Source organism: Coffea eugenioides, chromosome 1 (assembly GCF_003713205.1).
Source record: "Coffea eugenioides isolate CCC68of chromosome 1, Ceug_1.0, whole genome shotgun sequence".
In the NCBI taxonomy this organism is placed as follows: domain Eukaryota; kingdom Viridiplantae; phylum Streptophyta; class Magnoliopsida; order Gentianales; family Rubiaceae; genus Coffea; species Coffea eugenioides.
The window spans coordinates 8,414,491-8,441,618 of NC_040035.1; the positions used below are offsets into that span (position 1 = coordinate 8,414,491).

At 36.8% G+C, this 27,128-nt stretch overlaps 4 protein-coding genes and 1 long non-coding RNA gene across 5 annotated transcripts; all 5 read left to right on the forward strand.

Moving 5' to 3' along the window:
• The first annotated feature begins 422 nt into the window (after positions 1 to 422).
• LOC113751084 (mediator of RNA polymerase II transcription subunit 4-like) lies at positions 423 to 4,978 on the forward strand. The gene is made up of 2 exons (XM_027294949.1): positions 423 to 667; positions 3,582 to 4,978. The coding sequence occupies exon 2, from the start codon at positions 3,611 to 3,613 to the stop codon at positions 4,841 to 4,843; it is 1,233 nt and encodes a 410-aa protein (XP_027150750.1). The 5' UTR covers positions 423 to 667; positions 3,582 to 3,610; the 3' UTR covers positions 4,844 to 4,978.
• A 5,701-nt stretch (positions 4,979 to 10,679) lies between these two features.
• On the forward strand, positions 10,680 to 13,056 carry LOC113760167 (tyrosine--tRNA ligase, chloroplastic/mitochondrial-like). Its single transcript, XM_027302757.1, has 2 exons — positions 10,680 to 10,759; positions 11,276 to 13,056. The coding sequence occupies exon 2, from the start codon at positions 11,290 to 11,292 to the stop codon at positions 12,865 to 12,867; it is 1,578 nt and encodes a 525-aa protein (XP_027158558.1). The 5' UTR covers positions 10,680 to 10,759; positions 11,276 to 11,289; the 3' UTR covers positions 12,868 to 13,056.
• Positions 13,057 to 14,874: 1,818 nt separating this feature from the next.
• On the forward strand, positions 14,875 to 16,279 carry LOC113752204 (poly(ADP-ribose) glycohydrolase 1-like). Its single transcript, XM_027296336.1, has 3 exons — positions 14,875 to 15,030; positions 15,302 to 15,405; positions 16,177 to 16,279. Exons 1-3 carry the CDS (start codon positions 14,890 to 14,892, stop codon positions 16,277 to 16,279), a joined length of 348 nt encoding a protein of 115 aa, XP_027152137.1. The 5' UTR covers positions 14,875 to 14,889.
• Positions 16,280 to 19,228: 2,949 nt separating this feature from the next.
• LOC113767120 (thioredoxin-like fold domain-containing protein MRL7L, chloroplastic) lies at positions 19,229 to 23,132 on the forward strand. Its single transcript, XM_027311301.1, has 7 exons — positions 19,229 to 19,482; positions 20,388 to 20,634; positions 20,755 to 21,272; positions 22,317 to 22,398; positions 22,477 to 22,588; positions 22,675 to 22,801; positions 22,970 to 23,132. Exons 2-7 carry the CDS (start codon positions 20,467 to 20,469, stop codon positions 23,130 to 23,132), a joined length of 1,170 nt encoding a protein of 389 aa, XP_027167102.1. The 5' UTR covers positions 19,229 to 19,482; positions 20,388 to 20,466.
• A 1,506-nt stretch (positions 23,133 to 24,638) lies between these two features.
• On the forward strand, positions 24,639 to 26,564 carry LOC113748658. The gene is made up of 3 exons (XR_003464428.1): positions 24,639 to 24,875; positions 24,982 to 25,200; positions 26,342 to 26,564. It is a non-coding gene; the product is annotated as an uncharacterized LOC113748658 (long non-coding RNA).
• The last annotated feature ends 564 nt before the right edge of the window (positions 26,565 to 27,128 follow it).

Genomic DNA, 27,128 nt, shown 5'->3' on the forward strand with positions numbered 1-27,128 from the left:
GGTTTTCAATCCAAATTTTCTTATACAATAAGAATTCTTATAACAAGACAAGTACCGGGGATTAGAATAGACTCCTAGATATGCTAAAAACTCATTTAGCAATCAGTTTTTTTTTTATTAATAAACGCATTTCCAAAATGGGTTTTAGGCCAAAAAATGCATTCATTAAATGAGACTTTTTAAAACAGCGCATCCCACTAATGCATTTTTTAACTAATTTTTTCTATTTAAATAAATTTATGAAAATTAAAATAACGTATTTAAAAATTACGTTTTTATTTGAAAACCATTCGGGGAGAGACTAAAAAATTACCGGCCTTTAGGAAGTTAGATTAAAAAATCCCTCTTTTTGGGAATTTACTCGAATTTTGACCGATTTATCTAAACCTAATCTCCGGTTCACTCTTCAATCTTCATTCAGTCTTCTTCTTCGCTGCGCCGCTGCGCCGCTTCGCCGCTTCGGTCTTCCCACTTCCCCTGCAATTGCCAAAATTGCCTGCCGTCCCTAATCCCTTATCCAAACTCCAATCTTTGATCCAGTGCTATTTCCACACTTGCTCATCGATCAATACCCAATTTCTTCCCGTTAGATTTTCCTCCAGGAATTTGGGCGATAACCAGTTCACTGACCTACCTCACTGTCAAAGAATAGCGGCTTAAATTTAGTGTAAGCTTGCTCAAACTTTAATCTCATCCTCGTTTTGGTTCCATTATATAGAGTTTTCTGTTAGATGGATAAACTGCTTGGTTATAAAAGTTTAGAAACTTTTAGAGGTAAGTTTAGAGGTAAGCAACTTACCTCTGGATTGCTGCTTGTCACTGGTAAGTTTAGAAATCTTGCATTTCTTTACGTGATTTTGTTTTTGGTTTTTAGTCTTAATTTAAAAAAATTTGTGGGGTTCTGAGTCCTTGGTGGTGTTTAATGAATTGCCGTAAAAAAGATTTGAAAGTAATTTTAATTGTTTCCTTTGTGTTAAAATTTCAAGTTTCTTGCTGATGATATAATGCAGCGATTGAGTTGTAAACTTGTGGGATTCTGTGGAAATAATTGCATCTCTAATTTGATGCCTTTTCTAAGGTCAAATGGTTTTTGATAAACAATTTGATGGTTGTCTGATGAGTATTAGGTTACATTATATGGAATTCGTATGGTTAAATTTGGGCAGTTGTAGCATATCTTCTTAGGTCCAACAGCTACTGATTGGCTTAGAATGGAGGTGCTACTGACAAAATGTTGGAAGGATGAAGATAAAACAATGGTTTTAACTTAATTAATGTAGATGAGATTTTACTTAACCTAATGTAGATGAGTCTGTTTTGTCTTCTGTTGGACGTGAGCTGAGTATATGGTTTCAAAGGGCTTCCATATTGACGTGCTAATCCAAAGTCACAGATCTTCAACTCACCACAATTATTTAAAAGTATATTTGATGTCTTTAAATCTCTGTGCAAAACCCAGTTATCATGAAGATACTTAACACCCTCAAGAAGCTGAAGCATGAGGCACTTAACTTCACTCTCCCTAAACGGTTGTTTCATTGTCTCCATTAACCACTTCAGATCTTTGGTGACAGTTTCAGTTCCCAAATACAAATAGTCTTAAGCATCATTGATTCTACTAAAATTATTGCATTGCATCAAAATTTATATCTTATATTGCATTGCATCATTGGTGACAGTTTCAGTTTTTTTGTTAATTCTAATATTTAGACAATTGGACATATAAGTTGGATAACTATGATATTGCTCTTATTTTAATTGTGGTTTATCATTTATATCTTATTTTGTGCATAGGTGTGTGTGTGTGTCTATATATATATATATATATATATATATATATATACATATATATATTTATTTATTTATTTATTGAACCGGGGTTGAGCCGGTCCGACCGGTTGAACCTCGACCCTTTCATTTCACCGGTTCGATTAACAGTCCGGGTTTTAAAACATTGATAAACATTGATATATGAGATATTCATTGAATAATAAGTTGAGATTCATGCATCCTTGCCCTTTCAACTTACTTGGATTGCACTCTTTGAATGACTTCCTTCTAAAAGACTTCTCGTCCTTTTCTAAAAGTATTTGGCCCTAAAAAAGACCTCAATGATAGTGCATTGCACTACCATTGAACTTCAACAAATATATTGCCATCACGAATTCATACACTTACTAGTTCTTTATTTTTACAGAAATAATATAGTCAAAAGCTACCTTCTTGGAATCTGATTATTAATTTCAGTGGCTTTTATCCATTGGGAACTTGCACTTGCAATTCTGACTATCTTTAAAGATTTGGGGGTGGAGAGTTGCTTGACTGCTTTTATCCATTGGGAACTTGCACTTGCAATTCTGACTATCTTTAAAGATTTGTGGTGGAGAGTTGCTTGACTTAGGCTTTCAGTTTGTTCATTTGGAGCAGAGTTTGTTCTTTCGGATATGGACTATCCAGGAAGTTGTAATTGAATATGTTTGTTGCTGTTGTTGATGGATTATCATTTTTTCCTCCTAAGCTTCTTGTCGATTTCAATTGTTGGCATTTGCTGGTGTTCTAGTGTTGTATACTAGTTTGTTTAGAGCAATGTCCTTTAATGATTTTGTGAAGCTGCACAATGGACATGGGAACTTGGACTGTTTCATTATGCTTACATTCTTGTTTTTTGTTGTAATCAGTGGTTATTGCTTGTAGTATGATCAGATGAACAAGATGTTGATTGTGACTATTTAAAGACACTAAGCAATTTTCTTTTGGTGGAAACTGACCCTTGGAGAGTGCTCTGTTTCTTCTGTCTAGAGCCATAGTTGTCAAAAGAAGACATAGTTGTTAGAATCAATGTTGCAGACCTGACTGCATAATGTTGGCAAGTTGTGTATTGATGTAAATTCCTAGGATAAAGGTTTCAGTTGTGATTATTTTCTGATTCAAAGGGTGTAGGTATTGGTAATGGTTGTACTGAGGTATTCTGCTTGGCTTGTTGCTTAAGTTGATCATCTGCTTACATCAAAGATGAATTATTCTTTCTTCAATTTTGTGTCTTAAATGACTGCATGTTTTGTGGTATTCTGCTTGGCTTGTTGCTTAAGTTGGTCCTTAAAGAAGATGATAATTAATTTTAGTTACCTGATACCAAATATCAAGTTGGTTGATGACCTGGATGCACATTTTGTGGCAAAAATTATTTATGGATTCTAGTTTATACAGCATAAATAAAGGTTGATTTGGAGAGAATATTGCACAGCTTGCTAAGTTTTGGGTTTTGGAGAAGACGGTGCAGCACTTGAAGAACTTAAGTTTTGTATAAAATTGTTGATGGATACAAGTCCTTTCAAGTTGCATTCTCTTCCCCTTTTGTCTTAGCTCTTCTATATGGCAAATTGTTGATCAAATCAACTGAAACAAGCATTCTTTTGCCTTGAACGATCTGGTTCTATCAGGATCAATCTATTTATCCTCTTTGTTTTTTTCCCCTCTAACAAAGCCAGTGTGGTGCCTTGTTCTATTTGGATTCTACTTGTGGTTAGATTGTGCTTAATTGAATTCACTTGTAAATCTTTTTTCTTTTTGGGATGATTTAGGTTTTGCTGAAGGTGAAACTAAGTGCAAAATGCTCCAGAATGTTCCACATCAGATTGTGCAATCTCCAGCTAGGCTAGGGTTACCAAATCCAAATTCACCTTCTCTTCAAAACACTACTCCGGCTAAGTTTGCCTCCCAAGCCCAGCAATCTCATCCACCCAATCAACAGCCATATGCATCAAGCATTATTCCAACTTCTTCAACACTTCTTCCTCTCCTTCCCCCTCTGCCAAGAGCTCAGTCTATTCTTCTGCAAATGTCCTCACTTGCCTCAAGACTTTTTGATGTCTCACCTAATAGGTCGCATTGGATTAGCGCATTTCGAGGTTCCCTACCCTCCTTCTTGTCTTCCCAATCCCAACCTTTGACATCAACTGCACCAGATTCCTACCCTTCTTCCTCCAAAGAAATTCTCGCTCTTTTCACAAACCTTCAAACTCAGCTATTTGAAGCTGTTGCAGAGCTCCAAGAAATTCTTGATCTTCAAGATGGAAAACAGAAACTCTCGCACGAAATCAGGTCAAAAGATGCTGCAATTCTTGCACTTGCAAGCAAGCTCAAAGAAGCTGAGCAGGTTCTTGACAACCTTGTGGATGATTACTCGGATTATCGCCGTTCAAAACGGTCCAAGTCAGAAGATGTTGCAGAAGATTCTTCAACCACCACTGTGGCATCTCAGCTGAAGCTTTCTGATATATTGTCATATGCCCATAGGATAAGCTACACTACTTTTGCACCACCAGAATTTGGTGCTGGACAGGCTCCTCTCCGTGGGGCACTCCCACCTGCTCCACAGGAGGAGCAAATGCGGGCATCCCAACTGTACGCTTTTGCTGATCATGATGTTGGTTTACCAAAAACAGATGAGGATAAGAAGAAAACTATAGAGCCATTGATCGAAACTCCTGTTGGGCAACCAGCAGAGCCAAATCCACTGGCCAATCTTGCTGGAATGCAGGGTCTACTTCCACCTAATATTGCTATGCCATCAGGATGGAAACCTGGAATGCCCGTGGAGTTGCCCAGTGATCTACCTATTCTTCCTCCACCTGGTTGGAAACCTGGTGATCCAGTGGCACTGCCCCCATTGGATTCTCTTCCTATACCTCCTAGAATTGAAGAGCAACAACCTCAGCATATCCCCCCTCCAATGCTTACAAAGGCACCCGAGCCTATACAAGTTCGGCATGTGCAGCTTGACATTGACGATGACAGTAGTGATTATAGCAGTGATGTTGGTAGCTCTGACAGTGAAGATTAGTCCTAGACTCCAGTGCTTTTATGTCGATGTAAATTCTGAAATGCTACGTAGAACATCTTTCAAAGAGGATTGAAGTTGCTATCTCTAGCCTGTACTTTCTGCTGATGAAATTGAAGTTTTATTAGAATTCTGCAATTCCTCGAAGGCTGTCTAACCTTTCAATTTGCTGAACATTTCTCGCAATCCGTTCTAGTACTGGTTTTGATTCTAAGGTGTTATTGGAAGCCTGGTTGAGTGAGCATGATCTTTTAAATTGACATTACACTGACATTACACACTTATGTAATGTTTTTATGTAGATTCTGATGCAATAGATTTTTATGTTTTACCTTTGACGTACTTTTGTGATAATTGATCATCTTCTGGACGGTCGTACATATATTGTGTCTTCCGCAAGATGAGGAACGAATGAAAGCAGAAAAGCTGCACCTTTTCCTCAGTCAATACATCTAAGTACTCCCAGAAAATCAGCTGAATCAGTGCCTTCATAAAAAAGCATTTCAGTCTTCGCAGCATCAAGAGGAAATTGGGATTGTCACAGGGAATTGGGGTTGCGGTGCTTTTGGTGGAGATCCTCAACTTAAAGCTATTATTCAGTGGCTTGCTGCTTCTCAGGTGATGCCTTCTACGGGCTTCATTTTCAGCTTCTTTATGTGGTGCAATGCACCAAGTGTGATTAACTGATTCCATATTGGACATTATGACATTTTGCTAGTCTGGAAAGATTTATTTACTGTGTTCTGTTTTCTGTTCTAATTCTTCTTTCTCAGTCTTATATTCCTAGTAAATATTAGATATCCATGTTAATTGTCAGGTGAACCATTTCTATATGTTATTTGATAATACTGAGAAAGTTGCTGAGCTATTTTGAGCTAATGTATTGCCTTGCGGAAAAAATGGATCTGTCATGATGTTGTGTTTAGTCCAAATTTATTCTGAGATTGCTTCTTGATATATGCTGCTCTTTACTTACGTCTTCGTTTCTGTCATCATGATTGAATTCTTGAAAGAATTGCAAACATGTGACTTACTAAATCCTTTCTACTGCTGTTGTAATGGAATCTGGTTTAGGAATGGATGCTTGGCCCGTATCCTATTTGTGTAATACCATAATTATTTGACATACAATATGGACATTCTTTCTCTTTCCGAAGACATCAGTTCATAGATTTCGTGCATTTTGTTATCAACTGGTTTTATTTAGTCTTCTCCTTTCAGTTCTTCTATGATTTTTCTGATATTGTCCTATGTTCCAGGCATTAAGACCTTTCATCTTGTACCACACATTTGGTTTGGAGACATTGGAGGTGCTAGATCAGGTACTTAACTTCTGCCAGCTGTAAATGATGTTTAACGTATTGATTTGAATGTATATGAGATTTTTTCTCTTTTTTTTTTATTGTTTTTCTGCTGAATAATGGATTTCTGTTTTAGGAGCACCAAAATAAGTAAAGGACAAGTGGTCTTGGTTACTTTGTCAGCTTTAAGTATGTGGCCTTAAAAAAGGATGATCTTTGGAGTATTTCTTTGTATTCAGACACTTACCCCCTCCATCATAATTTGTTCTTCACTTCTGGGTCCCAATTCCTATTGCACTTACCTGCACAATTCTCATGTATATCCACATGCACTTGTAGTCAGCTTCTTCAAGGCCAAGCTATAAAAAGTACACGATTGACCACTATTTGTGCATTGTTATTTCGAAAGGGGTTTCCTAAAAGTGAAGAACAAACTGTATTCTAGTCCTGCAATCTTCTTTTAGAGATGTGATCAAATGGTCAAATTGTGACTAAGTGTGGTGTCTCCTCCAAGCATTTTCTTAATGCTAATCTTAAAAGGCAAACTATCCTTTGGTTGGTTACCTTTGCCAAGGTTTAGTTTGCCCCTTTGACTCAAATTCATTTGGTCCATTTATTAACTATAGCTCAAAGATGGTTGCCATTATCTTTTGGAGTTCTTCTGTTAAATTTATTATCATTTCTTGAACAAGGAACTTCCCTTGTTTTTAAGGTTGTGGCAGACTAAGTTCAAATTCAAAAAGTAACAAATCGGTGGTGAAGGAGCACGGTTGAAACTTTACCAAATTTAGTGCTCGATGATGTGGCTGTTGCATTTCAAATACTGAAATAATTTCTTGTCAATTGTTTATGCTGCTGGATACTGTGTCTCCTGCACTTTGCGAATTATAGGTCTAACACGCGGCCTATTATTCATTAGATTCTTAGATCTGACTGATTGAACTTTGGACCACCTTTCATTATTTTATGGATGGACACTTTCTTTTCATGCCCATTGGTTGTTGACAATTTCTCTTTTAGGTGACTCGCTGGATTATATCCCATGAGTGGACTGTTGGAGAACTTTGGAATATGATGGTTGAGTACGGATCCAAGAGATTAAAAGGTGAAGCCAGAGTTGGCTTTTTCAGTTGGCTCCTTCCCTTGGTAGATTCCAATGATGCATGAGCTGTTGGGCATCACCTCAATCTTCATGAGATTTACTGAGCATTGACCAAAATTTCTTCTTTGGTGGGCACTTTCTTGGCTTGGTGCGGCTCATATTTGATTCACTATGGAAGACTAGCATAGTGTAAATGCTTTCACTGTTAGTTGCACTGTGGAAATATAGAATACTCGGCATAATTTTTCCCTATAGGGGTGCGTGGTCTGTGTATCTGAGGGACATTTTATTGTTCGTTAGTGACAAAAAAGAAGTGCATCTGGAGTTGCTCTGCGCCAATGGTTGATTTTGTCTGACCCAAGATCTCCTTTGCAATTCACCTGTAAGGGAGAATGGATGAGCTCAAGGGCAGGTAAAATGAAGGCATTCTAGCTATTCATTGAACAAGAAAATGACAGGAGAGGGGGGGTTGCATGCACGGAGATGGAGGGTATTTACTATCTGCTGCCCACTGCCCCGGATTTGAAACTGCTGTGGAAGCATATGCGATCAAACTCTGGCTTGCGACAGCAACTCTGCTGCTATCAGAATTTGTTGGTTAGAAAGCTTTGTCCATAACCAACCTAGTTATGAGGATCTAACCCGCATTCATGTAATACCTTTCTTTCTTGTTTAGTGAACGGAGGCTCGTAGAATTCGCTGAAAGATAGGATCAGCTGTTTGGTACGTCTCCTTTTGTACCTATAATTAAGTCTATACACGTTAGGATGAGGTTCAAAAGTTACCATTCATACAAGGACCATTAATTTGACATATCTTTTACTTCCACAAAATAAAATAGGGGAAAAAAATTCTCATTACTGAAAATTGGTCTACACAAACTAGGGCTGTTCACGAATTGGATTGCGAGCGCCTCGAATACGAGCTCGACTCGAGCTCGGTCAATATCAAGCTCGAGTCGAGCTTGAGCTCAAAAACATTAAGATCGTTGGCTCGCGAGTTCGATTATATGTATGTATCTTTTATTTTTTATTTTAATAGTAAAATTACATATATATTCTTAATATTTTATTATTTGTTAAGAAAAATTATTATTTTATTTATTTTTAAAATAAAATAATTATTTTTTATTTTTTAAAAATAAAATAATTATTTTTTATTTTTTAAAAATAAAATAATTATTTTTTATTTTTTAAAAATAAAATAATTATTTTTATTTTTTAACCTCGAGCTCGACTCAAATTTGAGTTCGTTGAGCTCGAGCTCGAGCTCGAGTTCCAGTTTTGTAAAATTAACTAGAGGTTCGGTTCGATTAGATCAAAACTCAATTCGACTCGATTCGTTTGCACCCTTAACACAAACACAAGCATTGGGTAGAGCGGGATTAATTTAATGCATGTCTAGACTTGTAAGAGGGTGGTGGATAAACTTGCCCTGATAATGACTTTAGGGGATTAATTCTTTCTTTGTGCTTGATGTTTCATGATGAACATCAATTTTTTTGTTTGGGGTGGTTTTGAGAGTTCGAGTTTGAAAATATTTTTTACCGTTCCAATGATTAGCTTATTGTAATTTTCCCATTCCAGGGATTATTTTACCTACTTATATCCTTTTTTTTTTCTTTTTCAATGCTCTTAGTAGGCCAGATGCTCTCGTGCTAACTATCCCATAATTTGAAATTAAAAAAAAAATCTAATTTGGCATCTAAAAGAGGATCCAATATTAGGCATCTTTTTTCCAATTTATGCACTTGATAAATAAAAGGAACCAAATATAAAAAGATTTTAGTTGAGCTAAATTTTCTTATAATTGTGGTGACAGCAAGAATCTTAAGGTATGAAAAAAAAATGTTTTGTTAAATTTTGGAAGTTGTTATTTTTTGTATGAATAATGGATATATTTTAGGGTTAATTACATTTACCTCCCCTGAGGTTTGACCATATTACCAATCAATCCCTGTAATTTGTCCAAATAACGGTCTCACCCTTTGAATGATCAAACATTTAACAAAAACCCCCTTAATGCCGAAAATGCCCTTATTGAGGCCAAATTGCATTAAAAAAAGAATATATTTTTATTTATTAACCTTCAAGTAATCCAAAAAAATAGAAAAAGTTTTTGCTTATTATTTTATAAAAATCACATCTTTACTTCCATAAATAGTTTTGAATCAATAATTATTTTAAATCTTAAAAATGAATATTAAAAATTATATAAATTGAAAGAAAAATAAAAAAGAAGCAATTATTTTAAATCCTCAAGTATGGTTCGAATTTGTGGTTCAAGGCATGTTGCGGAGAGCACAAGGCATGTTTTCCTCAATTTGAACCATACTCCAGGAATTAAAATAATTTCTTCTTTTTTTTATTTTTCTTTCAATTTATCTAATTTTTAATATTCATTTTTAAGATTTAAAATAATTATTGATTCAAAACTATTTATGGAAGCAAAGATATGGTTTTTATAAAATAATAAGCAAAAACTTTTTTCTATTTTTTTGGATTGCTTCAGGGTTAATAAAATAAAAATATGTTCTTTTTTTAATGCAACATGGCCTCAATAAGGGTATTTTCGCCATTAAGGGGGTTTTTGTTAAATGTTTGATCATTCAAAGGGTGAGACCGTTATTTGGACAAATTACAAGGATTGATTGGTAATATGGTCAAACCTCAGGGGAGGTAAATGTAATTAACCCTATATTTTATTGACCCTGTATAGTAATGGCCCCATAAGTAAATTAACAAGTTAGATCAAATATTTAATGTAACTAGTATAATAATTGAGGGGCAATTTTGGCATAAAAAAATCTTCTCACATCTGAAATTATTTTCTTATTGTTGCTTTTTTGAATTGGATTAAATTGTTACAAGAAAATTAGTTTTAAGGGAGGTTAGTAATATTTTTAGAACCTCAGGGGAGGGGCAGTGAAACTATTAGAAACCTCCCCTATTATCCCTATTATTGTATCATCCTTGCTTCGGAAACCTGCCTTTCCACTGCTAGTGCTGGAGTAGAAAACAGTCGCAGGATACCAAGTTTTCGGGTTAATTTCACTTTGTCCCCCCAAACTTTGGACGATTACTCACTTTAGTCCCTAAACTTCAAAATGGGACACTTAAGTCACTAAAACTTATAAATTTGGACACTTAACTCCCTAAACTTATAAAATCGGACACTTAAATCCCTAAACTCTTATAAAATGGGACACTTCGACCACCATGGCATTCAGGATTTTGTTAACAATTTTCCTTAATTGGGAGGTATTTATAAGTTTAGGGATTTACTTGTCCTATTCTAAAGTTTAGGGACTAAAGTGAATAACCGTCCAAAGTTTGGGGGGACAAAGTGGAATTAACCCCCAAGTTTGCTGTCTTTTGTGGTCCGTAAGAACTAAGAAAGAATTGAGGAGACCGGTTTCCATCGGCAAAGCAAAGAACTTCAGCACTCCACCTCTCTATCTCTCCTTCTCTGGATTCAAGCTTTTCACAGTACCAAAACAAAATACTATTGTAAGTGGTAAGAAGCCCGCATTCAAATCCCTTTCTTGGTTACCACTAAACTTTTGTACCTTCTATGTGAGTCCTTCTGGAGTTAGTAGTAGTACAAATATATGCAAGTCCTCCCTGCTGCATGTTGCCTTTTTTCGTTTTTTTTTTCCCCAAATCAAAGTTTGAATCTTTCTCTGTGATTTCAATTGAAAAGTGGACAGCATCTTTTCCACTGGGGAGTGAGGGGTTGTGGGAGTTTTCCTATGGAGATAACCTTGAGACATCTTCTCATGTAATTGTAATTTAAAGCTTCTCTATTGTTATCTATTTGTCCTTTTCTTTTCTTTTAATCCTTGGAGAATTGCACATTTCCATTTTTCTGCTACAAAGGAAGGGGTTGCTCTATGGGGCTTTGTTTGTTAATTCCACATTTTGAGGCTCTTGGGTTGGCTGTTGAAATAAGTAGTCTGTATTTAGCTGGTATCCCATTTTTCAGCACTCCACTGCTGTTGGCGTTTGCTAAATTCTGATTTTTTTTCAAAAGGATCTTTTAGTTTCATGCCCTTTTATATATATCTAGCAGCAGAAGAGATGTCTGTGGCGGCTTCGGCTGCTGCTGCTGCTGTTGGGGCTGGGGCGGTCGCCTTGTTCAGACTAAACAGGTTGCCTTCTTCCCCCTCCACCTCCTCCTGCTCTTGTCTTCTTCTCAAAGGACTCCGAGCTTTTGCACCATTTCCATACCGATACCACTTCGCTTCTTATTCTACTTCTTCTTTGCTTTCACAAGAAGCAGCAGCTGTTGCTTCCCAACTTCCACGCTCACACGCCGCCAATACCTCCTCCAATGTGGTGGAAATTCTTGAACAGAGAGGCCTGCTGGAATCTCTCACCAGCGATAGTCTCAGGTCGGTCTGCTCCTCCTCTGCCCCTAACCAAGCACCTCTTCGAGTCTACTGTGGTTTTGACCCCACCGCTGATAGCCTCCACCTCGGCAATCTCCTTGGCATTATTGTCCTCTCTTGGTTCCTCCGCTGCGGTCATCGTGCTGTCGCCCTCATTGGGGGAGCCACCGGCCGCGTAGGCGACCCTTCTGGCAAGAGTTCCGAAAGGCCTGAGCTTGACCTTGAAACCCTCCATAAGAACATTTCTGGGATTTCCGCCACCATTTGCCACATTCTTAGCAGGGCTGCTCCTATCCCTGATTCTGTTTCTATCCTGAATAATTATGAGTGGTGGAAAGATGTTAGGCTGCTGGATTTCCTCAAGGATGTTGGGAGGTATGCGAGGGTGGGCACCATGATGTCCAAGGAAAGCGTCCGCAAGAGGCTTGAATCTGATCAGGGCATGAGCTACACTGAGTTCACCTACCAGATCCTGCAGGGCTACGACTTTGTCCATCTCTTTCGCCAAGAAGGAGTCTCTGTTCAGATCGGTGGCAGCGATCAATGGGGCAACATCACTGCCGGGACTGACCTTATCCGCAGAATTCTTCGCGTTGAAGGGGCAGCCCATGGACTCACATTCCCTCTCCTCCTCAAGAGTGATGGTACTAAATTTGGAAAATCAGAGGATGGTGCCATTTGGCTTTCCCCTTCCAAGTTGACCCCTTATAACTTTTACCAGTATTTCTTTTCAGTTCCTGATGATGATGTTGTTAGGTTCCTCAAGATACTTACTTTCTTGAGCTTGGAGGAGATTGCACGGCTGGAAAGGGACATGGATACCCCCGGCTATGTTCCCAACACTGCCCAGCGTAGGCTGGCTGAGGAGGTTACTCGCTTTGTACATGGCCAAGAGGGTCTGGACGAGGCTCTCAAGGCCACTGAGGCTCTGAGGCCTGGGGCAGCTACCAAGTTGGATGCTAAAACCATTGAGGGGATTGGAGAGGATGTTCCTTCTTGTTCGCTGCCTTACGATCAGGTCCTGAGTCTGTCTCTGTTGGATCTCTCCGTTTCAAGTGGATTGCTTGAGAGTAAATCAACAGCACGGCGTCTACTCAAGCAAGGAGGGCTTTATCTGAACAACGGTAGGGTTGACAGTGAGGCGAAAAAGATTGAGGCAAATGATATTATAGACGGAAAAGTTATCCTTTTATCTGCTGGAAAGAAGAATAAGATGGTTGTAAGAGTTTCTTGATTGCCTTTGCCTTGGATTATTTTTCATTTATTTTACATCGCAGAACGTTCATCATTGCAAGTTTTGGATTTGTCTAGATTAAACATATGGACTTAGATTTTGGTGGAGTTAATGCTATTTGGAATATCTTTTGTTCCTCTTTTCCGTGATTATTGTATTCTATTATAGATATTACTTATCATTTCAGCAGCTTCACTCTGATCTGAATTTTTTCACTATTAATCATTTATAGTGGAAGTACCTTTCGAAGGCATTCTCAACTACTGAGATCGCTTAAGTCTCTTGTTTTTGAAATTCTCATTTTGTTTGTTATCTCAAGAAAATAGATATAGAATCAACATAGTCTGTAATTATGCACTAAGCATAGCTCAAGATGAGGAATGGGATAATCCTCAGTGTTAGGTACATTTTTGTAAAGCGAAATTTGGGCCGTTGCCCAACAATTGTACACTTTTACCTGATCAATATATATATATATCTTATCGTTTCTGGAAAAAAAAATTATACTTCATAATGTATAATATATCATCTATTGTTAATAAAATTTGCAACTTTCTGGACTTCTTGGTTCACTACACTAAATTGTTTAATTCAGTGGAGACTGATGTCGATCACAGAATACCTCTTTTCTACAGCAAATATTCTCAAAGATAATAAGAGATGGAACGAAGCATGTGCTGGGTAAAGGAGTTAAAATCTATAGCCATGCCTTGCAGTTCTTCAGAAGGGGTGACTTGATAATTCAACTTATACAAACCTAAACTTTCCCAAGCTGCGGAGAAATTTTTAATTTGTTTTGGGCTACATTAGCTTTTGTTGTCAAAGGGAAGTTTTGATTTTGAAAGCTATTGAGAATTTGGGGGTTGTGGGAAGGTATGGAACTGCTGTAAATCCCCTTTACCTACCAATTTGCCCCGCATAGCAATGGCTTTGGCTTGTCTTGTTGGTTTGTCTGTTTAAATGACATAAAACAAATAGAAGTTTTCATTCTTGATGGTACAATATGTGTCATGTAATGGTAAACATTCAATATTCTCCACTCCCTTTAAGGACAAAAGATTGGTGCCCTATTTTGGCAGCATCATTTGGTGGGAACAGAGAAGCAAGTTTCTTTTAGTTATTATCTGAATTTATGCTCCCGGATGATTGTTGAAATGATGTGAGTCAGCTGATTCTCAGTTGAAGGATAAAAATTTGTTATGAATATTAGTTGCTAGTTCTTCAATGGTAAAGGTTCGAATGCTAAATTAACATGCTTCAAAAAAGTTCTTATAATTCCTCTGAAGACATATTTCCTAGTATTGATAGCAAGAAACAAAAAAGCTTAATGGTCTGAAATGTTACTACAAATCTTTCCCGATATGTCTACTATGTCTGGACTTAAGACACCTCAAGCCCCCCCCCCCCTCTCCTCCCCAAAAAAAAAAAAAAGAAAGTGTGAGGTGGTTTGACTAGGTCTTCCAACGATGGCTGATTTGCTCTTGAATTTGCGGTCCCTTTTGGAGACCAACTATCAGCAGCAGCAGCAGCAGCTGCTTAAGAGTATGCCTACTGTTGCCTCTGCTTGTTAGACACTCTCAAGTAAGAATGTCAACTCTTTATGGAGTACTATTAATACTTACTACTATTAATTATTTGTACCTAGTACTAGTTTATAAGCACTTATAGACGGTTTAATCAATTATGTGTGAGAATACAGCTACTCCATTTGATTACATACTGTTCTTTGACAATGCATTGATTCATGAAAACTTCTTTTGTTCTGCTCCTGCTTTACCATTTACATCTGTTTGTTTGTTTTATACGACAACAGGAGTTGATTTCTGCACTGTTTTACAAAACTTGCATGCAGCAACACACTTAAAAGGGTAAAATTAGTACTGGTCAAGGTAAAACTTATCCTGGCAATTGCCAAACTATGGAAAATTGTTGGTACCAAATTGCAAATCGTACCCATGCTCATTGCTTAGTTGTCCTACTTCGACTATAGGAGAAATGCAAGTTTAGTTCTCAATATTTAGCATGTGTGCTAAATTGGTCCTTAATATTTCAACTAAAAATGAGACCCACTATCGGCGCCAGCAGCAGCAGCCCCTTGATAGTAATACAACTTGCCTCCGCTTGTTGGACTCCCAGCAGCCTGGCCTTGTGCTTCTCTCTCAAGTAAGAATAAGAAGCAAATTCCTTCACTCTTTACGGACTTCTTTTTATGCTTGTTTCTATTGGCCGTTTGTTCCTACGATTAGTATAGCACCAAATGTTGCTACTTTAACCAATTAAATGCCAGAATGCGTTTATTCTGTTCAATTTTGGATTGATTGTTCTTTCTCTAGGCATTTTGATTCATGGAAACTTCTTTTCTTCTGCTCCTACTTTACAATTTGCATTTCTGGTTAACATTGATGGTTGTTGTGCTTGTTTTATTTCACAACAGGAGTTGATTGCTGCTCTGCTTTCTTGCGCTTTCTTTTCTTTATTTCCTGCTGCTAATAGAGGTGCCACATATCTCCCAGCGATCAACTTTCATCATTTATTTGCGTATGTTATCATTCCATCAATCAGCATCATCATCAATTGTGCATACCCCTTCATTATTAACTACTCTGCTATTCTTGCACTCTTGCTTGTCCTTGCAAACTGACACCTTTTCCCTGCCATATTACCAGCAATGTTCTATGGGCCCTTTTTGTTCATATCAAGGACCAACCGGCTTGGGCAACCTTATTGAAAACTGATGATTTTTTTTTTTCTTTGAAACTGATGGTCACAAGGTTCCTATGGGTCTGAAGTTTCTTTGGGCTGTTTTGTTAACTGTGTCAAGACTTAGTCTTTCTTCAATTTAGCTTTTCTATGACAACATTTTCCTGGTGTAAAGCTGGCCTTTGAGTTTGTAATTAAGCGTGTAGATCAGAAAGCATGAAGGAGAATACACTTAGTGTACCGCATGTGTGTGCTTAATTTAACATAACAAGGAAGGATTATAATGCATAAGAAGTTGACGACCTACTACTACTTACAGTTTCATGTCTCCATCTCTTATTTTGATCTGTGCACTTCAGTCATCGTGGTCGGATCACAGTCAAACCTTGAAAGTGTAGGATAGTGGCAACTTAAAGAGAGAGAGAGAGAGAGAGAGAGAGGGGGGGTTGGATCTACAATCTCGAAGCTTGTGGAAGAGAAGCTATAAACTTTGGGAGTGATTATGCATATTGTAACTTCATCAATCAAATCTAATGAGTGCTGTTGATTCTTATCTGAATTTTCAGTTCAGTCGGCAAGTGGATATATCTGATACTAATGTTGTTTCAGGTCTCTATACGGGTGTTATGAGGAGTACCAGGAAAGCAAAATAAAGTACATTGATTTGAATGTATATGAGATTTTTTCTCTTTTTTTATTGTTTTTCTGCTGAATAATGGATTTCTGTTTTTGGAACACAAAAATAAGTGAAGGACAAGTGGTCTTGGTTACTTTGTCAGCTTTGAGTATGTGGCCTTAAAAAAGGATGATCGTTGGAGTATTTCTTTGTATTCAGACACTTGCTCCCTCCATCATAATTTGTTCTTCACTTCTGGGTCCCAATTCCTATTGCACTTACCTGCACAATTCTCATGTATATCCACATGCACTTGTAGTCAGCTTCTTCAAGGCCAAACTAGAAAAAGTACACGATTGACTGCTATTTGTGCAGTGTTATTTCAAAAGGGGTTTCCTAAAAGTGAAGAACAAACTGTATTCTAGTCCTGCTATCTTCTTTTAGAGATGTGATCAAATGGTCGAATTGTGACTAAGTGTGGTGTCTCCTCCAAGCATTTTCTTAATGCTAATCTAAAAAGGCAAACTATCCTTTGGTTGGTTACCTTTGCCAAGGTTTAGTTTGCCCCTTTGACTCAAATTCATTTGGTCCATTTATTAACTATAGCTCAAAGATGGTTGCCATTATCTTTTGGAGTTCTTCTGTTAAATTTATTGTCATTTTTTGAACACGGAACTTCCCTTGTTTTTAAGGTTGTGGCAGACTAAGTTCAAAGATAAAACGTAACAAATCGGTGGTGAAGGAGCGCGGTTGAAACTTTACCAAATTTAGTGCCCGACGATGTGGCTGCACTTCGCGAATTATAGGTCTAACACGCGGCCTATTATTCATTAGATTCTTAGATCTGACTGATTGAACTTTGGACCACCTTTCCTTATTTTATGGATGGACACTTTCTTTTCATGCCCATTGGTTGTTGACAATTTCTGGAGATGCTCTGCACCAATTGTTGATTTTGTCTGACCCAAGATCTCCTTTGCAATTCACCTGTAAGGGAGAATGGATGAGCTCAAGGGCAGGTAAAATGGAGGCATTCTAGCTATTCATTGAACAAGAAAATGACAGGAGAGGGGGGGTTGCATGCTGGAGGGTATTTACTGTCTACTGCCCACTGCCCCGGATTTGAAACTGCTGTGGAAGCATATGTGATCAAACACTGGCTTGCGACGGCAACTTTGCTGCTACCAGAATTTGGTTAGAAAGCTTTGTCTATAACCAGCCTAGTTATGAGGATCCAACCCACATTCATGTATTCCTCTCTTGCTTGTTTTGTGAACGGAGGCTCGTTGAATTCGCTGAAAGATGGGATCGGATGTTTGGTCTAAAATTGTTTTGTCCGCTTCCATGAGTATGGCTCTTTTCGTCAAGTTGATTTCTCAATCTTTGTGCCTATAATTAAGTCTATATGCGTAGTATTAGGTTCAAAAGTTACCGTTCATACAAGGACCATTAATTTGTCATATCTTTTACTTCCACAAAATAGGGAAAATTTTGTCTCATTACTGAAAATTGGTCTACACAAGCATTGGGTAGAGCGGGATTAATTTATTGCCCGTCTAGACTTGCAAGGGTGGTGGATATGCTTGTCCCGATGATGACTTCAGGGATTAATTCTTTTCTTTGTGCTTGATGTTTCATGATGGGGTTAAAACGAGGGAAAAAAATTCCCCTCATCCCGCCCTATTACTTCCCCCCGGGATGAGCGCGGGTACGCGTCCCTGTTGCCATCCCTAGATATATAGGGTTAAATATAGAAAATTCTCATGAACTTTTATAGCTGTTGCACAATATACTCCAAAGTATGTTTATAGGCACTTTGCACCCTAAGAAAACTATCGTTCACAGATTTCATGACCATACAAAGCGCGTGTCTTGCAAGCTCTGTCCATTGAAATTTCTTGATATAATTGTCGTCCTTTCAAACAAATATAAATGGCTATCTCCAGCTATCGTTACTTGTTCATTCTACTCATTTATTATCATTTTCATCATAGTTTTTCCCCTTTTATTTCCTCTTTTTCACAAATGCTGCACAATTTCTACATTGAGCATAGTCCTAATAATTGCAGCTCAAGCGATGCATATGAAGCAACAAACTTCAACTCAAGATGCAGGTGTGGAAGAATGGCACCTCTATGCACTTCATGGACTATTCACAATTCAAGAAGAAAATTAATTGGAATAACTAATGTAGTATTTTTTGGGATGTGATCTATGCAAAAAAAAAAAAAAAAAAAAAGATGGTTCGAAAGATAAAAAGTTGATTGCAAATTGTATTTGTGATGCAAGTAAAATATTATTCGAAATAATTTTGTTATCCAAAAAGAAAACAAAAAGTACGAAAATTTTATCTTCTCAAATGAGTAAAAAATTTCTAAAAAAAAGTCATTAACCAATAATATACTACTACTAATATTTTCTTTTTTATTTTAATCTTATTATTTGTCACTTTACTATTAATAATTAGATTTATTATGGGCTCATTTGTTTTTGATGTATCTAAATAATTTGAATACTATACAAAATATGCTTTGCACATAACTAACATATATTTGCAATTATTATTACTAGTAATAACTGAACATAAAAAAGAGATGAAAAGAGAATAAGTTGAAGTTCATTAAAAATAATAGATAAATAATGATAGTAAAAAATTGAAATAACTAGTCACACAAGACAGAAAAGAATAAGAAAAATGTAAAATGGAACAAGGTAAAGAGTAAAGAAAAAAGTACCAAAAATAATTGATATATAAATAATATTCCAAACAATAGTTTTTTTTTACATACATCATATTCCAAAATTATTTAGATACTTTATGGACCATCACATCCCACTCTATGCAACACAATGGCCAATCGGACATGAAGGATGCTTTTATCTGTTCAATTATTATTTGAGAATACAGTTATCATTTCAGTGATAAAGTGAACGATACATAAAAATTAGTTACTTTTCAGTGGATTTTGGATGCAAATTACCTATAAACATACTTTGAAGTGTGTCGTGCAAGTGCAACAGCTATAAAAGTTCACACGGGCGGTTTCTGAAATTATCCCTATTATTGTATCATCCCTTGCTCCAGAAATTCGCCATGCCACTGCTAGAGTAGAAAACATTAGCAGGATACCAAGTTTGCTATCTTTTGTAGTCCGTAATACTAAATACCAGCAAGAAGAACTAAGAAAGAATTGAGGAGACCGGTTTCCATCCGCAAAGCAAAGAACTTCAGCACTCCACCTCTGTATCTCTCCTTCTCTGGATTCAAGCTTTTCACAGTACCAAAACAAAATACTATTGTAAGTGGTAAGAAGCCCGCCTTCAAATCCCTTTCTTGGTTACTACTAAACTTTTGTACCTTCTATGCCATCGGGAGTTAGTAGTAGTACAAATATATGCGAGTCCTCCCTGCTGCATGTTGCCTTTTTTCGTTTTTTTTTTCCCCAAATCAAAGTTTGAATCTTTCTCTGTGATTTCAATTGAAAAGTGGACAGCATCTTTTCCACTGGGGAGTGAGGGGTTGTGGGAGTTTTCCTATGGAGATAACCTTGAGACATCTTCTCATGTAATTGTAATTTAAAGCTTCTCTATTGTTATCTATTTGTCCTTTTCTTTTCTTTTAATCATTGGAAAATTGCACATTTCCATTTTTCTGCTACAAAGGAAGGGGTTGCTCTATGGGGCTTTGTTTGTTAATTCCACATTCTGAGGCTGCTGGGTTGGCTGTTGAATGAGTAGTGTGTATTTAGCTCGAATCTCATTTTTCAGCACTCCACTGCTGTTGGTGTTTGCTAAATTCTGATTATTTTTTTCGAAGGATCTTTTAGTGTCCTGCCCTTTCATATATCATACTTTCTTTATCTCATGCTTCTGCCCTGATGGTTGAGAAGAACGCGATCGCACAAAGTCAAGTACAGACGAAAAGTTTCGTGAAATATATTCTTATTTTCGTTTTTTTTCCTGGAAGACTGGAAAGAAGGAATTGCTAACTGTGTTTCCGTGGAATAAAGATAAGATAGCCTGTTTAACCATTGACATTTGCCATTGTAATTTAGGAGTAAAGCTTCTACCTTTACGTGGATATTGAGATTGGATTTGTTTTGGGTTCTTTTCTGCATTTGTATTGCACACGCGTCTTTTCTTGTCTATTGAGGCCACTATTGCTGCTACTCAAGTTGAAAATGTTTTCACTGTTATTTTGCAGCACTGGTTGCAATAAGAGGACCTTGCAGTAAAGGTTGTTCTTCAGCTACTAAGATAAAAGGCAGTCGTGGTTACAACAAATGGATGCATTGAGGCTGCAGTCTTGGTTCTCACCTATTAAAATAAAAGGCAGAAAAGATTCTTCTTCATGCTATGGTGATCTCTCTATGAGGAGAAAGAAACAGAACCAAACTCTTATATCATCAACCTGGATGTCTATGAACAGCCTATCCAGATCGCCTTCATGGGTATGTGCATCTGATTCTCATTTCCCTTCCGTGTCTAATGTCTATTTCTACTTCATAATATTCATTTGTGTGTCAATTCATATCATTGTGGAGGTCTTAGTGGTAGGGGTTTTTGATCAGGTTCATGGGTTCAGAGAATATAGGTTAAAGACTACTAAAGCAGTGGGTGTATCAGAGGCAGAGGATGGGAGGGAGAAAGGAAGCAAAAAATCTGGTGAAAATTCTATACCTGATGATGCCTTTGATATGGATGATGAAGAGAGGCAGGCATGGAGGAAAAAAATTAGGGAAGTGATCAGTACGAACCCTGCCATTGATGAAGAGGTAGATCCTGATGAACGTAGAAAAAAGATGCAAAAGCTTTTGGCGGATTATCCTCTTGTTGTTGAGGAAGATGACCCCGATTGGCCAGAAGATGCTGATGGTTGGGGTTTCAGCTTAGGTCAATTCTTCAACAAGATTACCATTAAAAATGTCAAGAAGGATGATGATGACAACTATGATAGTGAAAATGAAATTGTGTGGCAAGATGATGATTATATCCGTCCAATTAAGGACATAACATCTGCAGAATGGGAAGAGGCAGTGTTCAAGGACATCAGTCCTTTAGCTGTTCTTGTACATAACCGTTATAAAAGGTTTGTTTGCTTTACTTTGTTTTTGTCATTGGCACTCTTTTAGTGCAAGTTAATTGGTTTTAATGTCCATGTTTTTCTTTTTAAAATGTTGCTGGGATTAGTTACCTCAAATTGCCTGTCTTTTAATATGATGCTTAGTGTTGTAGATTAGTGCTGATGCCTGACTATTTGCTGTGCCTGAATCATTTTGGGATAATTTCTGGCTATCAATTTCTTAGCTAGGTGATCTCTTTGAGTTCTTATTCTTCTGCTGTGATATGTCCCTCCCTGGGTTAAACATTTAGGAACGTTTGTCCAGAAATGCTATTGATATTGCATATGCATAGCCTTTGTTGAGTTACTTTGACCTTTATAGCAGGCTATTGCCAGCTAAGTGTTTGTCGATTTATCTTAAGGTCGCAGTATTATGTGACTATGTCTTCTCAGTTTTTGAACTCTGGCTTGCTTATATATTCTACCTTGCATCGAATAACTTGCAAACATAGAACTGAGGTCCTGGTAATATGCCAACAAGAATTTACTGATTGCAATTGGCGTTATTTGATTTGATTCACCTACATAGGCATGCTTGGTTGCTTGACTTGGCAAAGTTACTGAACAGCAAAATTTTGAAAGAATTGATATGATCCTCTACCTCCCCTCTTGTGCTCTTCCCCTTGCTTGTTGATCCTAATTTTCTGGGTTTTGGATAACTTTGTGGCATTTGTCTACATATATATTTGCAGAGCTGTTATCTGGAAAAATATAGTAATATGAAAATGCAGATGGAAGGCTTTTGCTGACACCCTTTGCAGCTACTTTTTCTGAGCTGGGTTATATTGAGCAAAATAGTCATTGACAAAACATTTTTTGGAGCATTTTGCTAACACGTTTTACAATGCCCATTATAGTTTGCCGACCACCTTTTCATCCACGAGAAAGTGCTGATTTTTCTGAAAAAATCCTCAAGAATGCAATCCAAAGGAAAGAATTTTAAAAGATCTATAATTGGTTGCTTCTGTAAGGATTTCTTCATTATTCCTCATAGCTTTATGATCTATGCAGACCAAAGGAAAATGAAAAGATTAGGAATGAATTGGAGAACGCTGTGCATATCATATGGAACTGCAGGCTACCATCTCCAAGAGTAAGTGAAGGCTTTGAGTTATTAGGTTATTTGGTAGTTTACCATGTTCGGCATATTGATACGTGTATTTCAAAATAGTGTGTAGCAATTGATGGTGTTAACGAGCTTGGTTTGGTCTCTGCTCTACAAGTCTCTGTTTTCCCAGAGTTCATATTTATTAAAGCAGGGAAAATCTTACATCGCGAGAAATGTAAAGTTCATGTGTTAAGAAGTTCATGATTGCCTTCAAAAGAAACTATCATTGTGATTTAACTTTATTTCCTTTTGCTTCTTCAGCAATTCGAACGGCAGATGAGTTGCCAAGAATGATGGCATTCTTTTACTTTGGAGCAGCAATGCCACCCTGTCTTAGTGGCATTAAGAACATTGAAGAAGATATTCCCTCCTATAGTTCGAACATGCGGTAAGTCGTACGGTACCTAAACATTCTTAGTCAGCTCAATGCGTGCAATTTCTTTTCTTAAAAATTGAATGTTCAGGGGCCAGGTTCTTGTGTAGTTTGTTTGTCTTTAATGTTAAATAAGTATTCTACACTTGGCAGGTAAATTGGTATACTGCTACCATGTATCAGTGGATTAACAGAAGTTACCTTAAATATGAAAGTTGAAGCAAAGATCTGCCGCTCTGCTTCTTTAACCGTTCGAGGCGGTATTATCACCTACATGAGTTGCCTGTTAAGAACTTCTTCCTGGTGTGGATATTCTCATTTCAACAGCACAAAGTTCCCTTCCTAGTTACAAAGAGAAAGGGGCTACTGGCTAATCCATGATCTAAGTAGGTTGTGGTTGAAGGCTAGCATAATGAAAGGCCGAAGGTACAAAAGGACAGCTCAATTGGATAAAAGAGTGTGGGACGTTGCTGCTAGCCTGCAAATGGCTTCTTATAACTTAGCTTTGGATATGAGCCTGTGAGATTATTCATTACGAGGTGCACATCATGAAGTAGATAGATTATGTTGTAACAGTTAGCTTTTGTTTCTCTGAGGTTCCTGTTTATTTGACTTGAACAAAAAATCACTGGTAGTGGTTATCGAGATAGAGTAGACGTTAACTCCTTGCTCCTTTTAAACAAATATCATTGCATCAATATTTGAGTGAGGGTCCCTGATATCAATCAGAGTACAAATGCTGTTCAAACTCTCTTCAAGCTGATGTAGGTTGTATAAAGAACACTAAGGAATCAATTTAGTTACGACAAAGAACTGCTGCTGTATTGCAAAGGCAAATCTCTCTGTCTCTATATGTTCTTGAATTCAGCAAATTCACAGTACAATGTATTGCTATTCCGGAACCTAAAGTCACATACTACTCTTTTAAGGTTTAGAAAATATTAGGACTCGTATGGTCCTAGAGCCTATGAAATATATATATATATATATATATATAGAGAGAGAGAGAGAGAGAGAAAGAGAGAGAATAAAACTTAAAATAATTATTTTGTAGCATTATTATTGGAACATTAAACTTAATAGGTAGGAAAACAATAAAACTGAAGAATTTTTTTTTCAAAAATTCATAAAAACATTTCAATTGGTACTTTACAATCAATGGTTGTTATAATCACAATTACAACCATTTGGAACTTGCATCCACTGGTAATGCAAGAATTCTGTAATAGTAATTAATAAAGTTATATATATATATATATATATTAAACTATAATATATTTTGCTTTTTCTAATACTAATTTTGTATTTGTATATCAAATGTATATATATATATATATATCCAATCTTTACTTGTTTAATAAAGAGCAACATTTTAGGTTAAACGATGGTATTGTGCCAATATCAATTGCCCTAAATGTATAAAAAATTTAGAGGTTTGGGACCAAATTTACTTTGATTGAGATATTGAGGACCCATTTAACATAAAAGCCAAACATTAAGATCAAAAGTACATTAGTTTTGCTTGTCCTTTCTAAATTATCATACTTTTGTCACAATTCTAAACTTTTCACAATACTTTGATCAAAAGTATCGCATTATGGACACTTCTCAGCCACGCATCATTGCTTTTTGAGCAAATGACGCCAAATGTCACTGAACTATACACTTGTGCAGTAGTTTAGGTCACTAAACTAGTTTCTTAGCAAAAAATATCAGTCAATTAACCAAATTGCATGTTTTGCATCATTCCGTCTAATTTGACTATTAAGACAAACGGAATAACTATCACGTGAGTTGTAGGTTTAGTTTTTGAGAGAAAAAATCATCGGTTCAAATTTTTTGTTGAAGTTCATCTTCATGTACGATCCCTTAAATATTATAGATAACAATAAGGCTCCATTCTCTTTTTCAAACCCAAGGCTATCGCGAATTTGTGCCCAGATCTGAAGTCGATTGTTCCCACAATTTAACGAAACCAATTTGAAAGACCCGACAATTAAAAGGACAGAGAGTCTGAGCGATTCACAATGGGCTTCGTTTCCATCTCCGGCGACAAGCAACGACAAAGGCACCATGTTCGATGTTTCAGGTCAGGTTCCAGTGACATGCAAGTCTCTCTTTTTTTTTCTTTTTTTTTTTAACTTTATGGTTAATTTGGTTCTCCAGTATGGGGTTTTAACGATTTCATGTGATAGGATTCAAGAAAATTCAAAGGTTGAGGAGAATCCGATCCAATTTATTGTCATTAACTTAAGAAATTATGTGGAAAAGAGAGGATTGCCTGCGGGAGTAAATTAGGAAGTTGCCTTGTTCTTGAAACTGATAGAGACGGTGCACTGGCATGCTTCACAAGGTCATGGAATCTGCTGTCCCTGTTGACAACAATTGGGTGATGAATGAGTTGTTTGGGACAGGTGAGACTTCCTCTTGATTTCAAGAACTTCAGATTATACTTCCATTTGCACTATCAAATTGAATGTATTTTACCAAGTTGATGTTTGAGAGATTCCACTTGGCAGCCTTTTTTCCCCAATTTTGTGTATCTTTCGCTTTCATTTTATCTCTAATCCAATTTTTCTCATATTTTTGTGAGAGATTTGTATAAGATTTTGCAACTTAGAAGTCATGCTTTACTTTGTATCAACTTCACCTAGGCGTAAATAATAGTGCACTCAAATTTACCATTGCACAGGAAGCAGTATGAGGCCAATTTTGAGTATCCTGATGAATTTGAATGACAGCTACAGATGGATATAATGGGTTTTTTGGTCTGAGTGATGTCAATTCAACGCTTATTGTTTATTTATTTTTTTTTTAATTTCTAGCAACTGGCGTAGTTCACAGAGATTGACGAATGACTCAAACAAGAAAGGTGAAATCTTTCTTCATATTTTTGTACAAAGTCGTCGTTGTCTTATTACATGATGTGTACAGTTCCAAGAGTAGTAGTTCGGCCTATGAATTGGATCATGTCATTAACAATTAGCATCTAATGGCCAAGCTTCCCGTAGTTCTGATGTCCATCCATGTATAACAGAGAAATGTAGGCTTATTTAATTTCGTTTTAATACAATAATCAACAAGTCATATATCATCTACAAGGCATCTGGCAGTATAATGATAAAAATGATGAGGGTTAGATGATGAGAAACAGATGAGTTTTGTGATTTGTATGCAACAGTTGTTGTACATCTTCCTGGCTTTTCATTTGAATGGAATTTTGTGGTGACTCTTAGGAAACTCAATTTACAATTACTGTTGGTATATATCTGTGACTTAGAGCTTCTAATGCAGTTTTTGCTCTAAGTCATAGTGGTTAGTTTTAAAAAGGAGTTCATTCTAGACAAGCAACTAAAGGACTTAATATGAACACTTCTGTTCATCGTATCTTTGTTGAGGGATCTGAAATGCTGCAAATTATATTTTTTGCTTCCATTGTAAAACGTTAATGCAGATTTTTAATATATGAGATTCTTTTGACGAAAAAAGATGTTGTATGTAATCTAGTAAGAGCAATTCTAATGGTTTTCATGCTTATTGGATCATCTAATTCAGGGATCTACTAATTCAGGGAGCAGCTGAAAGGTTTTAAACTCATGTACAGGGTATCTTGACATGTTTAGCTGCTTGCACTCCATAGTCTAGGATAAGGACCAATAAGCTTGCGTTCATTAGTGGAAAACTGCTTAAGCAGAAACTATGACACAGTTGGAAGCTATTGGAGTCAAGAGACTACAAGTTACTTTACCATAACACGTGATGAAAGTCATTTTTCTCATTTTTCTTCTGCTTTCTTTAAAGGGTATTTATTTCAACAAGACAGCAACAGGGCAACCATACGACTACCTCTCTGATAGCAAATGTGGCAAGTAGGACGGAAGATTATCTAATATGGAGGAGGAATATCTTTGATCGTACAAAGAAACTGAATGACATAAAAATAGATATGACTTATCTGGAATGGTACAAGAAGGTGTGGATTGAGCAGGGAGGATACTATTATAGTTACAAACTTTGGCATTGGAAAAGTAGGGATGAAATCAAAAGCAGACATGAAATCATGAAGCGCAAGAGAATTCTCGCTCACTCGATACTGGAAAGGCATAGTTGATGAAGCAGAGCAACAAGACTCGTTGAAGCGCAAAAGGGGTGGCTTTTCAGACTCGTTGTATTTATGCAGGAACCAATAAGAATGGTTGAACCACTTGACAATAGATAGACAATAGATGGTTTGGTAGGAGAAGAAAGGTGTTGCCCATATATTTACATTGTCGCGCCTCATTTTTTGCGATGAAAATAAAAGATGTTTACAAAAAATGTGATTTTTATTTAAAAATAAGTG